The sequence below is a fragment of the Emydura macquarii genome, unplaced genomic scaffold (genome assembly GCF_026122565.2).
Source record: "Emydura macquarii macquarii isolate MOO-44397 ecotype Brisbane River unplaced genomic scaffold, CSIRO-AGI_Emac_v2 contig_3108, whole genome shotgun sequence".
Classification (NCBI taxonomy): domain Eukaryota; kingdom Metazoa; phylum Chordata; order Testudines; family Chelidae; genus Emydura; species Emydura macquarii.
This window is the reverse complement of record NW_027133245.1, coordinates 4581941-4594908: the sequence shown is the minus strand read 5'-3', so window position 1 is coordinate 4594908 and position 12968 is coordinate 4581941. Positions and strand designations below refer to the sequence as shown.

Sequence of the window (12968 nt, the reverse complement as noted above, 5' to 3'; positions counted from 1 at the left end):
TGTTAAAGGGTATTTTCTGTAGGCCAGTGTCCCCTGACTCTTAGCCCCATCCACACCATCCAATGAGGTTGCAGACATGGCAGAAATTGACCCAAATGTTTATGAGCAAAATTTGATGTAAAAAACAGAAAATACTAGTCTCTGGTAACAAACTGTGATTTTTTTCAAAAAGAAAAAAAGCAGAATTATCATGCTGTGTGATTAAAATGTACATGTCAATACAGCAATAGCTTTTTCTATTGACATCCACAATGCTGGCAAACAAAACTTTAACCATGTTGGCTTTTGCTCTATTAGCAACCAGGATGAAACTGGTTTGAAATGAAATTATTTTCAAGCTCTGCAGTCTGTTTATGCCACAAAATAAAGAAAATAAAAATTAAACTCAAACCCATTGAAGTGTAGGCTTCTCTCTTCCATAAGAGTGAGGCACCTTTGAAAGGAAAGTACAACACTTCATGTAGATTAAGAACAGTGTGTCTCTTTCTAATGTTAATTTAATAGCTATTTACAAGTGCCAAGATTATTTATACAGGACCGAGGGATATCATATTCACCTGCAAATTAGTTTAGTAGGAGAAAAATAGCAAAAAAGCAACTCTCATGGAGTGAAAAGAGCAGTACGTTATCCAGAAAGAGTCCAATCTGCAGTTACGCACAGATAAAAGGGCCTGTATCTAAGAAGTTGTCTACTCTAGTCAGTTATCCAAGCTATTCACAAGGCAATCAAGCCAGTCATTAATCATTACAGTTTAAGAGCCAGCATGTCACCTATTAACTGACATTCTTACATCAGCAATAACATTGTAAAATGAATAATCTTAGTCTTTTCCAGTTGAGTAGGCTTGGAAGAATTAGATTTTTTTTTTTTTTTTTTTTAATTTCAACAGAAATAAACATAGCAATTATCTAAGCTTTTTTCAGTTTTTAATCTATTTAAATTTGCACAGTTGTGGAAATTTATGGGGATAAATAAAACTATGGGGGATAAAACAATTATTTAATGACTATAGGTGTTGAGATTCAAAGAGTTAAAGCTCTATAATCGTTAACACGCAAAATGCCAACATTACATATCACAATATACAAAGAAAATATTCTTAAATCAACTTTAAGTTCTCAAGCAACGTTTCTTTCTTTTCCTATTTGTAATTTTCAATTATATATGGAACAATTTTTGTCAGTATGTGTGTGTACAGTGAAATCAATGTTTACTGATATTTACTGATAAAAGTCTAATGCTTCCCAGCCTACCTGAGTCTCTTCATTAAGAAAGAACTACCTCCTACTCACTTGTCAGCAAAAATATTACATCCCAACTGAGAAGTATAACCTGACAGAAGTTTTAAGTGTTGATGAGCGCTTAAGGTTGCCTAAATGTAAATTCCACAAATGCAATCACAAAAAATTCAAAGAAAACACCAGGTAAGCCACCTATCATTCACATGCCTTGGTTGTTGGATTTGTACTAGAGCAATCGTGACTCAAAGCCAATCAAGTTTTAGTCTGGAAGAATTTTCCAATTATTTTATTAGCTATTCCTCAATCTAGACAGCTATTGATGTTGATATTATCCTCACAGTGCCCATCCCCAGCCAGCCCTGATCCTTCACATCCTCCCCCCACTCACCTGCTCCTCCACATTCTGCCCTTTCTCCCCATTCAACTTTGTATACATCAATACCTATCAACATTTATAAATGCTGAATGAGGTAGCAGTCATGGAGTTGTGAGAAGGTAAAAGAAATGAAGACTCTAAGAAGCAGGCTTAAAGCTATAGAAACACTGAAGTGAGCAGGTCTGAGGGAGAAGCACATGGCAGTAGGGCATCTTCTGTGCCCTTACAATCTTCCTCAACAACTCCTGCTCAGAGTCTAATATACCCTTTCTCTTAATAGCTTTTGTGTTTTGCAGCCATTGAGGCAGGCTGGTAGGAGCAGAGAACTGATGTAGCCAATGGAACTCAAGTCCTGTTGGCTTTTTCTTGCAGGGCATATCAAACAATGGGAATAATACCGTTAAACTAGAAGATTAACTGCCATGGCCCTGAAAAAAATTGGAGGTTGTAGGGACGGTGGTTTTCAAAAGAGAAAGAAAGAACTTAGCGGAAACAATTCAAAAAGCTTCACTTAAAATATTTCTTTTGCCAAAAGTTACAAAATATTTGACTAAGACGATATGATACATTGTTAACACTGCTTTAAGTGTATAACTCAATGCAGCCTAAATCATAGAGTGATACTCAGACCTCTCTGGTTCAGCAGCTAAATCGGCAATCAACATTGCCCAAAAGAGCCACAGAAGTGTGAATTCACTGTTTCATACAATATACACATATTTAAACAGTATGATGGGAAATATTTAGTTTTTATATATTATTCTCACAGCAAAATGACTGACCAAGTATTATTTTATCAACTACAATTGGTTAACAGCATAGTAAAAGCATCCTGATAGTGTGATTTAATTATTAACTAGCTTTAATATCACATGCTGCAAAGAGCCACAGGAGACACATTAAGGAGCCATGTCCGGTTCATGAGCCTGAGAATCATTTCATAGAGCTACTATGGCATGTCAATAATATTCATTCTGCTTGGGCAGAAAACTGACAACAGGATTGTTCCTTTCCCGCTCCAGATATAACTGCCTTAAGTAAAACTGTTTGTTGCAGTAGATGCATGGATGCACGCTGACCACTACTGTCCATCTGCAGCCAGAGTGATAACATTCATATATTTGTCAAGCTGCAAACTATGCCTAGCAATGGAGCTGCTCATGTTTAAGATATTTTCTTTGGAGATAGAAGGAACTTTTACTTCTCCTTATAGAAACTTGAATTCATCACATACTGATCAGGCCAGAGAGGCATTAGTATAGTTTACAATTATGTACCAGCTGTTTTTAAATCCTGGCACTCACAGACCAGGGTTGTGAGACCAGTGATGGAAATTATTGCCAGAACAGCCTGCCATCTCAGATTCAAACCAAGCATTGGCTTGCAAGTGTAAAGCTCTTCTCTACTGTCCATGTGGAACAGAAGGGGAAGATCAGTTACTGATAACATACATAGCCTCCAATGGTCAGGCTACAGAGATCAGAGTTTGTTGAACTGAACCTGGCAGGGACATGTGGCAGGGACATGTAAATGGCACGGACATGTAACAGGCTCCACATGAGAACCGTCACCACCATCAAATGCACAAAAGTTTCCAAATGGCCCTTCAATGGTAGCCCCTCAGAGAAGCATTTGATATAGTCAAATTCCACAGATCGAGAAAAGTGAAGAATTCTAGAGGCAATTATGCCTTGCCATATCTTAATTTTTCCCAAAAGGAGGATTATGACTGTCATTGAGACGAGCCACATCTTGCTTGAAAGAAGTTGGTGGCTTCGTAAGCAGTCACTATTTCCCATCAGACCTCGCCCAGCTTGATTTTACTGACATGGGTACAGATCTCAGATAATAGGCTGCATTTCTACAAGTAACTTCAGACCCTCAGTGAGGAAAATGGGCTGAAAATCAACTAGATGGTATGTTGCTTCCGCCTGATGTGACCTTGCTACCAGAGAGCTGAACAACACACTTTGATCCACCTTGCCTTTCCCAGCTAGCAAATGCTGACTGGTCCTTAAAACATTGTATTATGTGAGTTTACTGTGCTAAGAAAATATGCACCACCAAGTTGGAATTATAGGTCTTACCTCTTCCCCTGGGTACTTCCAACTGAATTCTACTTCTACGTCTGGCTCCCCAAGGACTATGCAGAGAACATTAACGTTGTCACCACCTTCTGCTTTATTGGATGATGCCACAATTGTTGCTGATGGTGGACCACTAGGAACTGAATGAAAGGTGTGGGTGGGAGGCAGGAAATAAGTTTCCAAAATAAACAAAAACATTAATAAAATATTATCCATGGGCAAGTTTTGCTTGGATTTATCTGTGCTCTTCCACATTCCCCATTATCCTCGTTCGCTCCAATTGTCGTTGGAATTTATTATCCACCACAGGTTCCTAACCAGCCATAATAAAATGGTTTACCAGGATGCACCTAGTTTTTAACTTAATTGTATAAGCCTTATGCTTGCATAAATTCCGGCAAATTTTTCTACAAACTAATTGGAAAAGTACATTTTTATTAAAATAATTTCAAACTACATTTGCAATAGCCCATAATTACAATGGGTTTTTTTCAAATTCACATTTAAAATCTTGCCCCATAAGCAACTCAAGCAAGAGAAATGGGCTTGAATGTAAATCTATGGAAATCATTCAACTTACCTTCCACATACAGTAGTTGATACTTGATGGAAATCTGAGGTGCACCCCGGGATTCTGCTCTACAATAGACCACTCCTTTGTGGTCCAAGGTGGGGTGTTGATAGATAAAGCCCTTCTTCACATCATAGATAATATTAGTTCCATCTGTTTTGATTTCTTCTGCTGGAAACTCCCTGTGCAGAGTTACTTTTGCTGATGGGATGGTCACTCTGCAAGGGATTACTGCTGGTTTATCTGGGTTCAGGTAGACAATCTCAAAATAACTGGAAGTCGGTACAAAGAGCTCCTCTTTATCTATATAAGAAGGTAATGCAATACAATATTTAGCTACAGGTGCATATACATTTCATATGAGAAAAATATAAATGGTCTTATATGAAAAATAAACATAAGGGAGGAGATATTTACTAATGATGACTAAGTTCAAATGTTGCATTAGCAGTAATTTATCTCTGTATTCAAAATATCTGATCACAATCAATTTAACATACTTCACAATGAATTAAAAGTTTCACCATAGATTTTTTAAGGTAAAAACATGTCTGGACTTGGGCAAACTATGTAGAGTTTGGCTTTAATCACTAAATTTAAAAATAAATTAATGTAGCCTTCACTGCCTGTTTCATAAAATTGTTCTTCTTTTTTGTATCCCTTAAAAAAACAAAGACCACCACCAATTTTGGTATCAGCTTTTGAAACAATGCAGACTTACACATAGAAGTCCTTATGAGTTATCTGGCCCTACTTAAATTCATTCACCCTTTTTCAGAGGGGAAAGTAGAAAAACACCACAAATTTTATTATGGACTCTGACAGTATCTGATTTTGTATTGTGCTTTGGTACCAGCAGGAAGGTCCCTTGGAAATACCTAAGATTGTAGATGAAGACTGTGAAATACTTAATTGTTTTTAAATTCTATGTAACTGAACAATTCAAACATCTTAATGCTTTCAGGTCACCAAAAACTAACAGTATTCTTATATGTTGACATGTTGCTTATAAATGCAATTCTTAAACGCCTTAATATTTCCACCTTGAATGCTGTATGTAGTAAGGTGGCTTATCTGATTATTCCAACCTTTTGAAAAGAAAGAAGTTGGTGTTTGTTCCAAGGTCATATAGATAAATAGCTTCCTCACAATCCCATGGCTCCAACTTATTTCTGAATCTTATTACAAACAATCTTATCTTAGTCATCTTGTGCTGTAACACTGAAGCATTTGCCAGCCAAGAATGCTTTAGCTCTAATCAGGCAGCAAAGTTTGTTTTTATCATTCATAAAGAGAACAAATTAACCATTTGCTTTAACCACCAATAGTTTATTAGGTAATAACACTAGACAGCTATTTGACTTGCATAAAAACCATTAATACCTAAGAACTATGGCAATGATCAACTTCAAGTTTTATGGGCTAGTAAATATATTTATAGTACTGGCTCTGCATCTTATAAGGCTAATGTGTGAGATGCAAAAAACAAGGGTGAAATCCTGACTTCAATGGTACCAGGATTCCACTCTGGGAATTTAATATGGGTGGGGGGAAAAGCGTATTTGCATTAGAATGTCATGAGAAAATGTGTCTTAACATATTGTTTTATCTTCTTCCACAGAAGCTTTTTTCAGAAGGAAATAAAATAAGAGGGATGAACTTGGCATTGTTTAAGTTTTATTGCAGATTCTAAATTAGAATATTGTATCTCAGATTTTTGCCAGTTATCCACTCTCTGCTTCCCTAGACATGCTTTTGGATATATTTAGAGTCAGTAAAAAACAGGGAAGTAGACACACAAATCATATTATTGTTAATTATTTGGTTAATTTCCTGCTCACTCCACCAGTAATGTATCCCTTGGTATCCACTGAGGAACAATGTCTGGAAACAGATCGTGAAAATGGATATGGACAGGAAAATGGAAATGAATATGCTAATCCAGCCTTATGCACAGACAACCCAGACATTTCAGTTTATAAACCAAACAAATACATTACCTGTGAAAAAGATGTATGTTGAGCCAGTTTTAGACTCATCCTTCTTGCAGATATAGCCATTACACAGCAAAAGCCAGCAGCTATATTCACCAGTGTCTGCTGCAGTGGAATTTGTAAGGATCAGCTGACTGTATCTGTCAAGCTGCTTAATGCTAGGGAGAATAGAGACAAAGCACAGCCAAGCACACATTTGTTTATACATTTTCTCACTTCATTTCCATTTGTTTTTTATTTTTTCCTCTTTCATTCTGTAACTCACTATTGACTGCATCTTTCCCCCAACAGGGGCATCATAAACCCCTGATCCTGCAAATACTTGTATAAAATGAGTAGTCCCACTGAATTTAAGCGAGGAAGATTAACCTATACGACCTAAGCAAATACTTATGGTGAAGAACTGGCAAAGCTTTGTTTATTACATGTTTTATTACTATTGCTGGTTTTAGTTTTAAATTAAGGTTAGAGGGAGGTGAAGAATAGAGAAGTGAGTAAGGGAGTGGGGAAAAAAGAAGGAAGGGAAAGATACAGATGTTCTGAGAAAGCCATCTGGGATCAAACTTGAAGCAAAAGAATATCAACATTGCCAGCAAGACATACTAACAGGGCTGGCAGGGATCAGAGTGCTATCTGATGATATTCTGGTATATGATGCAGGAACACATGGCGAAGGCTGTGGCAGATCATAACCATAACCTCATCAGGCTGCTAGAAAAAGCCAGGAAAATAAATTTAAAATTAAATAAAAATAAGATGGAATTGTCATTGACTGAAGTACCAGACGTAGAACACCTGCTCACCTCCCCCGGACTCCAACATGGTCCTAATGCAGCAAATGCCTAAACCTGGAGATATTAAATCAGTTCAGAGACTATTAGGATTTGTAAGCTGTCTGATAAAATTTCTTCCAAGCATCTCAGATGTGTGTGAACTCCTGTGGTGACTACTGAGACAAAGATGCAGCCATCACATATGTTAAAAGAGATCTAAACAAACTATCCCATCCTGAAATACCGCTATGTGAACAAAGAGACAACCATACGAGGTGATGCCAGTCAGACGGTGCATGAAACATCACTCCTGTAAAATGGACAAAAGTGAAACTTTTACATCAAGGTCACTATCACCAATGGAACAAGGACACGCTCAAATGGAAAAGGAATGTCTTGCAATAGTTTGCATATGAAAATTTCATCCAGTATGTTCGAAGTTGGGACACCATTTGAGTAGAAAATAACCATAAATCACTAGAGAGCATTTTTAAAAAGCCACCACTAGTCGTCCCAAAACACCATTAGCACATGCTTCTGAAAGGCTACAGAACCCTACAGCTTAGATGTATACTACAAGAAAGGGACTGAGATGTGCAAAGCTGACTTATCTAGAGCAGTCTTGCAGCATGAAAATATGACCACCGAACAAGAATGAGATACTCAACCTAATAGAAACATAGAAAAAACAGAAAAATGTAACTGGCTTGGTTGATGCTTTCTATATATCAGTTTCAAAGCAGGAGATGGGCAAAGTCTGTGAACAAACCAAACTACACAAGACAAAGGTTTACAAGTGCTCATGTCCATCGTTCTGTCAGGATCACCAAACACCAGAGGAGAAGCCCCATTTTCCTCTGAAAAATATTGGAAGTATTGAGACAAGCTGATCATCCAAGACAGCATTCTATAAAAAAGGCAGTCTAATCCTAATACCTAGGTCACAGAGAACAGAAACTCTTTCAAGAATACATCGGAGCCATTCTGGATAGCAGTCTGAACCTGGAAACCCAGCGATGCTGTATAATGGACAAACATGGCTAAGGATGTCAGAGACCTGGTGAGCAGTTTTGATGCATATGCAAGCCAAGGAGCAAAAAGAGACAATGAAAATATACAGCATCCCCAAGTAAAGTAGGAATGGAATTTTTCACTGCAAACTACAAAACAATCGCATTATTGTAGACTGCGGTTGGCAACTAAATGAACTACCAGACTCTACTGCAGTGACTACGACGTATAAAGCAGTTGAAGTATTACAGCAGGCATGCAGGGCTGCCAAACTGCAGTTTCAGAAAAAGCCAAACCAGCAGTTAAAATTGCTAAGGCTGTATTAAAGAAAGTTGCAAAAATCAAAGAAAATACGACAAGCCATTTTTTAAAAGAAGAACACTCCCATGGAAGGCCTTAATAGCAGCCGGCACAATGCTTGATGTGGATGTGAGCCAAGGAACCTCTTACTGCCAACTGGCATATCATGATTCTACTATGTACATTCTGGTTCAACAAAAAATGTGATGTGAGGTTTCAAATGAAAGCTGCGATCACAGTGGTCATTAATATCACTGTGAGACGTATGTACAGACACTATGTAAGGAGCTGTGCATCCAAATAATGATTGTGTTTTAATTTCCTTGTTTTTACTGTGGCAAAGGACAGCAAAAGATTGTCTACCTGTATAATCGCTGACAGAGTTTGAGGATGGTTCCCCTTGAGGTCTAATCTCCTCAGTTTTAAACAGTTCCAGGTTTAACATACAACCCAGTCCATCAAAAATAGCTTGGTAATCTCCAAGCAACTTTGCTGCAGGAACACCACAGGGCATTGTTTGCTCTAGATACGATTTTTGTTTTGCTTGTGTGCCTATTGCACTGATCCTCAACCCGCAGCCCACGTGCCATTTGTGGGCCCAATCAGTACACAGCTGCAGCTCATGTGACATCCTCAGGGCCATACAGGTAGTATTTATATTGTGTGGGTGTGGCCCCATAGTACACAGAGAGCTGCATATGCAGCCCACAATGATAAATAGGTTGAAAACCACTAGTTTAGTCTATGAATCATTTGCTCCACATTCAGTGTCACTAAATTCATGCATTTGTTTTAGTTGTAAGCAGTGGCTTCTGTGTTGTTTGTACTACATGAAATTTCAGCCTGTACACTTTTCCTTGGTATTCATATTGTTGTAGTGATATTAATAAATTAAAATAACAACACCTAGATCTTACATAGCACTTTCCAACAGCAGAACTCAAAGCTCTTTACAAAGGAGTTGATATCATTATCCCCATTTTGCAGATGGGGAAACTGCACACAGAGAGAAGTGCCTTGCCCCAGGTCACCCAGCAGACCCATGGGATACTCAGGTATGGAACCCAGGTCCCTCGAGTCCAGTCCAGTGCTTTAGCCTGATAATTTTAATTTGGCTTTGCTTGGTTTCACTTTTGCTTTCTTCTCTTACATAATGCTTAGGAAGTGTTTGTAGTCCACAACATTCAGAGATGCCCCACTGTCAAGTTGGCATTCAATTTCCTGTGTGTGCACTGATGCACCAGATATAAAAAGACAATGCTAGTCCGACTTTACAAAGCATTTATTTTTGCTGTTTTGCACATCATCGATGTCATAATGGTTGTGGAATTTCCATCACTGGAGATTTTTAAGAGCAGGTTGGACAGACCCCTATCAGGGATGGTCTAGATCAGTGGTCTCCAAACTTTTTAAGTCGCATCCCCCCTTATCTCTAATGTAATCTGCCCGCCACCAGGAGCTGGGGCCGGGAGTGGGCCTGCGGTCGGGGTTGCAGCTGGGGCCACGGACAGGAGCAGAGTCACAGTCAGGGCCAGGAGCAGAGTCAGTCAGGCTGGAAGCCAAGGCCCGGGCCAGGCCAGAGGGCGAAGCCGCAGCTGAGGGGCGGTCAGAGCTGGACCAGAGCAGAGCTGTGTGCCTAGCAGGGGTGGGTGGTGCTTCCTCCCCACCCTCCATGGGGGCTGACCTGGACTCTGCTACACGCCCCCACAGAACGTTCCTCCGCATCCTCCTGGGGGGACATGCCCCACAGTCTGGGGACCACTGATGTAAATAATGCTTGGTCCTGCCTTGAGTGCAGGGGGACTAGACTAGAAGACCTCTCAAGGTCCCTTTCAGTCCTGATTCCATATGAGCAAAATCACATATTTTGAATCACTCCTTGCTTCCTCAGTCTGATGCACTTTTTTTTCTTATCTGCAAGCTTTTACATAATTTCCCTTACCACCATTATTGTATATGACTCCATAGGCTGGGCAGTTTCTATTATGTTTTTCTCCACCGTATTCCCTTCAGGTCTTCCTTTGCATTTTGTTTGTCCTCCTCTGCTTTATAGTTGTGCATTCACTTTTGAGCAAATTTGGGGGATATTTTTATGCTTTCCCTCTGTTACTTGGTGACTTATCTCTGCCTGCTAGAGTTATGCTTTGATCTGAATGTGAGCATGTTCACTAGCTTTGCACTTCTATTGCTCTTTGTAGAGTTAGCGTGTGCTCTCTGAGCCTTCTCATTCAATTGCCTGCATCGTTTACCCCATCACTAATCATGAATTAGTTTAAGGTTTGATAATCACATAAAACAGTCAGTCATTTTGCAAAGTCTGGCACTACACTGATCTATTGTTTCTCCAGATTTTGGAGAGCTTCTAGCATTTTACATACACAGATGCTGCTGGAGCATGTGGCAGTTGTGATGATGTCTGGATTGGGGTGACCACTTGTAAGATTACTGATATCAATATTGCAAAATTACAACCCATCTTGTAAAATTTGCTATGTAAGATAGCACTGGAAAAGTTATGATTTACTGAATATGATCAGCTCAGCTATATGGGTATATCATCCTCGTATTGTAGGCTATGAATGTGTGATATTTCTGTATCTAAAGCTAGTGCTGTGCTCCTGAGTTACACACCCCCTTCCCCCCCCAGGCAGATTCGTGTCAGCATTGATGACTTATCGAGGGCCTCTACAATGAGCCCAGGGACAGGGAGAGAAACCAGGGGCTGCCTCTATGAGTCATCAGGACATGTAGGGACATGCCTGTGGACAGGGACTCCAAGTGCTTTCCCTTGCCCATGTGCTGTGAGCTTCTGGTTGGAACAGGCCACATGGCAAAAACTATAAAAGGCTGCTTCACCATCTCCCTTTTTCTTCATTTTTGCTTCATACCGCTGGATCAACATCTCTACCATTGAAGCTTGAAGCAAAGGACTGAGACCCACCCAGGTACTGAATGTACTCCAGAGGCACTGTACAATCCTGCAAACTCCAATACTGCTAAGAATTTGATATATATGGACTTTGAAGTCATCTGTATGTATCTGATGGCTTTGACCATTTAGCATCTCTCATCTTGTTTCTTTCCTTTCATAATAAATCTTTAGTTTTAGATATTAAAGGGTTTTATACAGTTAGCAGAGTTTTAAAATAACTTCTCATTTTTAAATAACTTCTCACTTTACTGAGACCTAGTTGCTGATTGGGAGCCAGAGAGTGAATTGCAAGAAAGGGGGCTATGTATCTCTTTCTGGGGCTTCTTGATAACCAATATGGGGAATCAGGAGCACGGTTTGTGACTGGTTGGAGAATCTAGCTTCAGTATTAGCCAGCAGTTAAGGGCAGGCTCCAAAAGGAGAGCAAATTCCCCCATCTTGGCATTTTCAGAGGGGCAACCCTAGGCATATAAGGGGCTCAGCAGTCTTTACATATTACAGTTAATAGTATGGTTGCTCTCATCTTGTTTTTCTTTTTATCCAATCCTATTGCACTTTCATATTTTTCCCTTTGTGATCCAAAGAATGTCCAATTGCTAAATACATCCCCTTTCATGTCCATCTCTCAGGGACAGAAATTCATTATGCCAGCATGAGTAGGGGGATGGTTGCTTGGTGGTGGGTATGGGGGGTTTTTTAAAAATATTTTTAATTTCTGATTTCATGGAGGTGCAGTGGCCAACTCGCTGCTGACGCTACATTCAGTGTGCAACATTTAGATGTTATTCATTCTTCTGCTTACCCCTTGCTGTCATTATGCACTTCCTGAAAGTAAAGATCTCTAAGTGCCTAGATGTGCCCCTCTACATAATCATGATATAACATCTTCTATAGGGAAGATATTTATCATAACATAGCCAAAAGATTCCACACAAGGAAGGTGAGGAAAATGTCTGTGTAAAGGGATTGCAAGATGGATCTTGTTCACTCCCTGCATTCTATTCAGTTCCTCAAGACACCAGTAATCACTGATGAAAGTCTGATATTTTGTGAATAAGTGGGATATCGAAACACAAAAGAAGAAGTTCACTTTGTTAGTTATTTGTGGTCTGGTGCAATCATTAGTTGCACTTGTACTTAGAGGCCTTAAGTATTTAATGAATGCAGACAGATATAAACAGGAAAGGTACTGTGATTTTTTTTCATGATTTTATGGCAACCACTTCATTACTTCTGGATGTTTAGGGCTGGCAATAGTGCAATGATAACATACCAAAAGGTGGCAAAAGAAAACTGAAAAGTTAAGTGACATAATTGAAAAATAGTACAGAATTACTATTAACACCTATTATATATACCAAGCCAAGTTATGAGTGTTATTCTGATTGAAATGATTACAAGTAAACTCCCCATGGCACACTAGACATTCCTGAGTCTGATTTATTATATAACACACACACATGTGCTGGGGGGAGGGAGGAGGAGGGCGCTAAACTATTTTACTTAGTTTTGAATTCTTTAGTTTTCCTAGGACATGTCTACACTACAGCTACACAGTTGTAATACAGACGCCTTCTACATCGATGGAAGGGTTCTTTCACTGATGTAGTTAATCCAGGTCTCCAAGAGGTGGTAGCTAGGTCAACAGAAGAATTCTTCTGCCAACCTAGCCTCATCTACAA

The 12968-nt window shown here is 39.2% G+C and overlaps 1 protein-coding gene across 2 annotated transcripts in view; it reads right to left on the bottom strand.

Moving 5' to 3' along the window:
* PDGFRL (platelet derived growth factor receptor like) overlaps positions 1 to 12968 on the bottom strand; it is a 35093-nt gene that overhangs the window by 1827 nt on the left and 20298 nt on the right. The window contains exons 3-6 of one of the 2 annotated variants that reach the window (XM_067530582.1): positions 6277 to 6428; positions 4286 to 4579; positions 3706 to 3845; positions 366 to 433 (exon numbers count right to left, since the gene is read on the bottom strand). In XM_067530582.1, coding sequence (XP_067386683.1) covers positions 386 to 433; positions 3706 to 3845; positions 4286 to 4579; positions 6277 to 6428 — 634 coding nt within the window. In that variant the 3' untranslated portion in view covers positions 366 to 385. Of the gene's footprint in view, positions 1 to 365; positions 434 to 3705; positions 3846 to 4285; positions 4580 to 6276; positions 6429 to 12968 lie in introns of those variants that run through there. The other variant, XM_067530580.1, reaches the window with a different exon arrangement.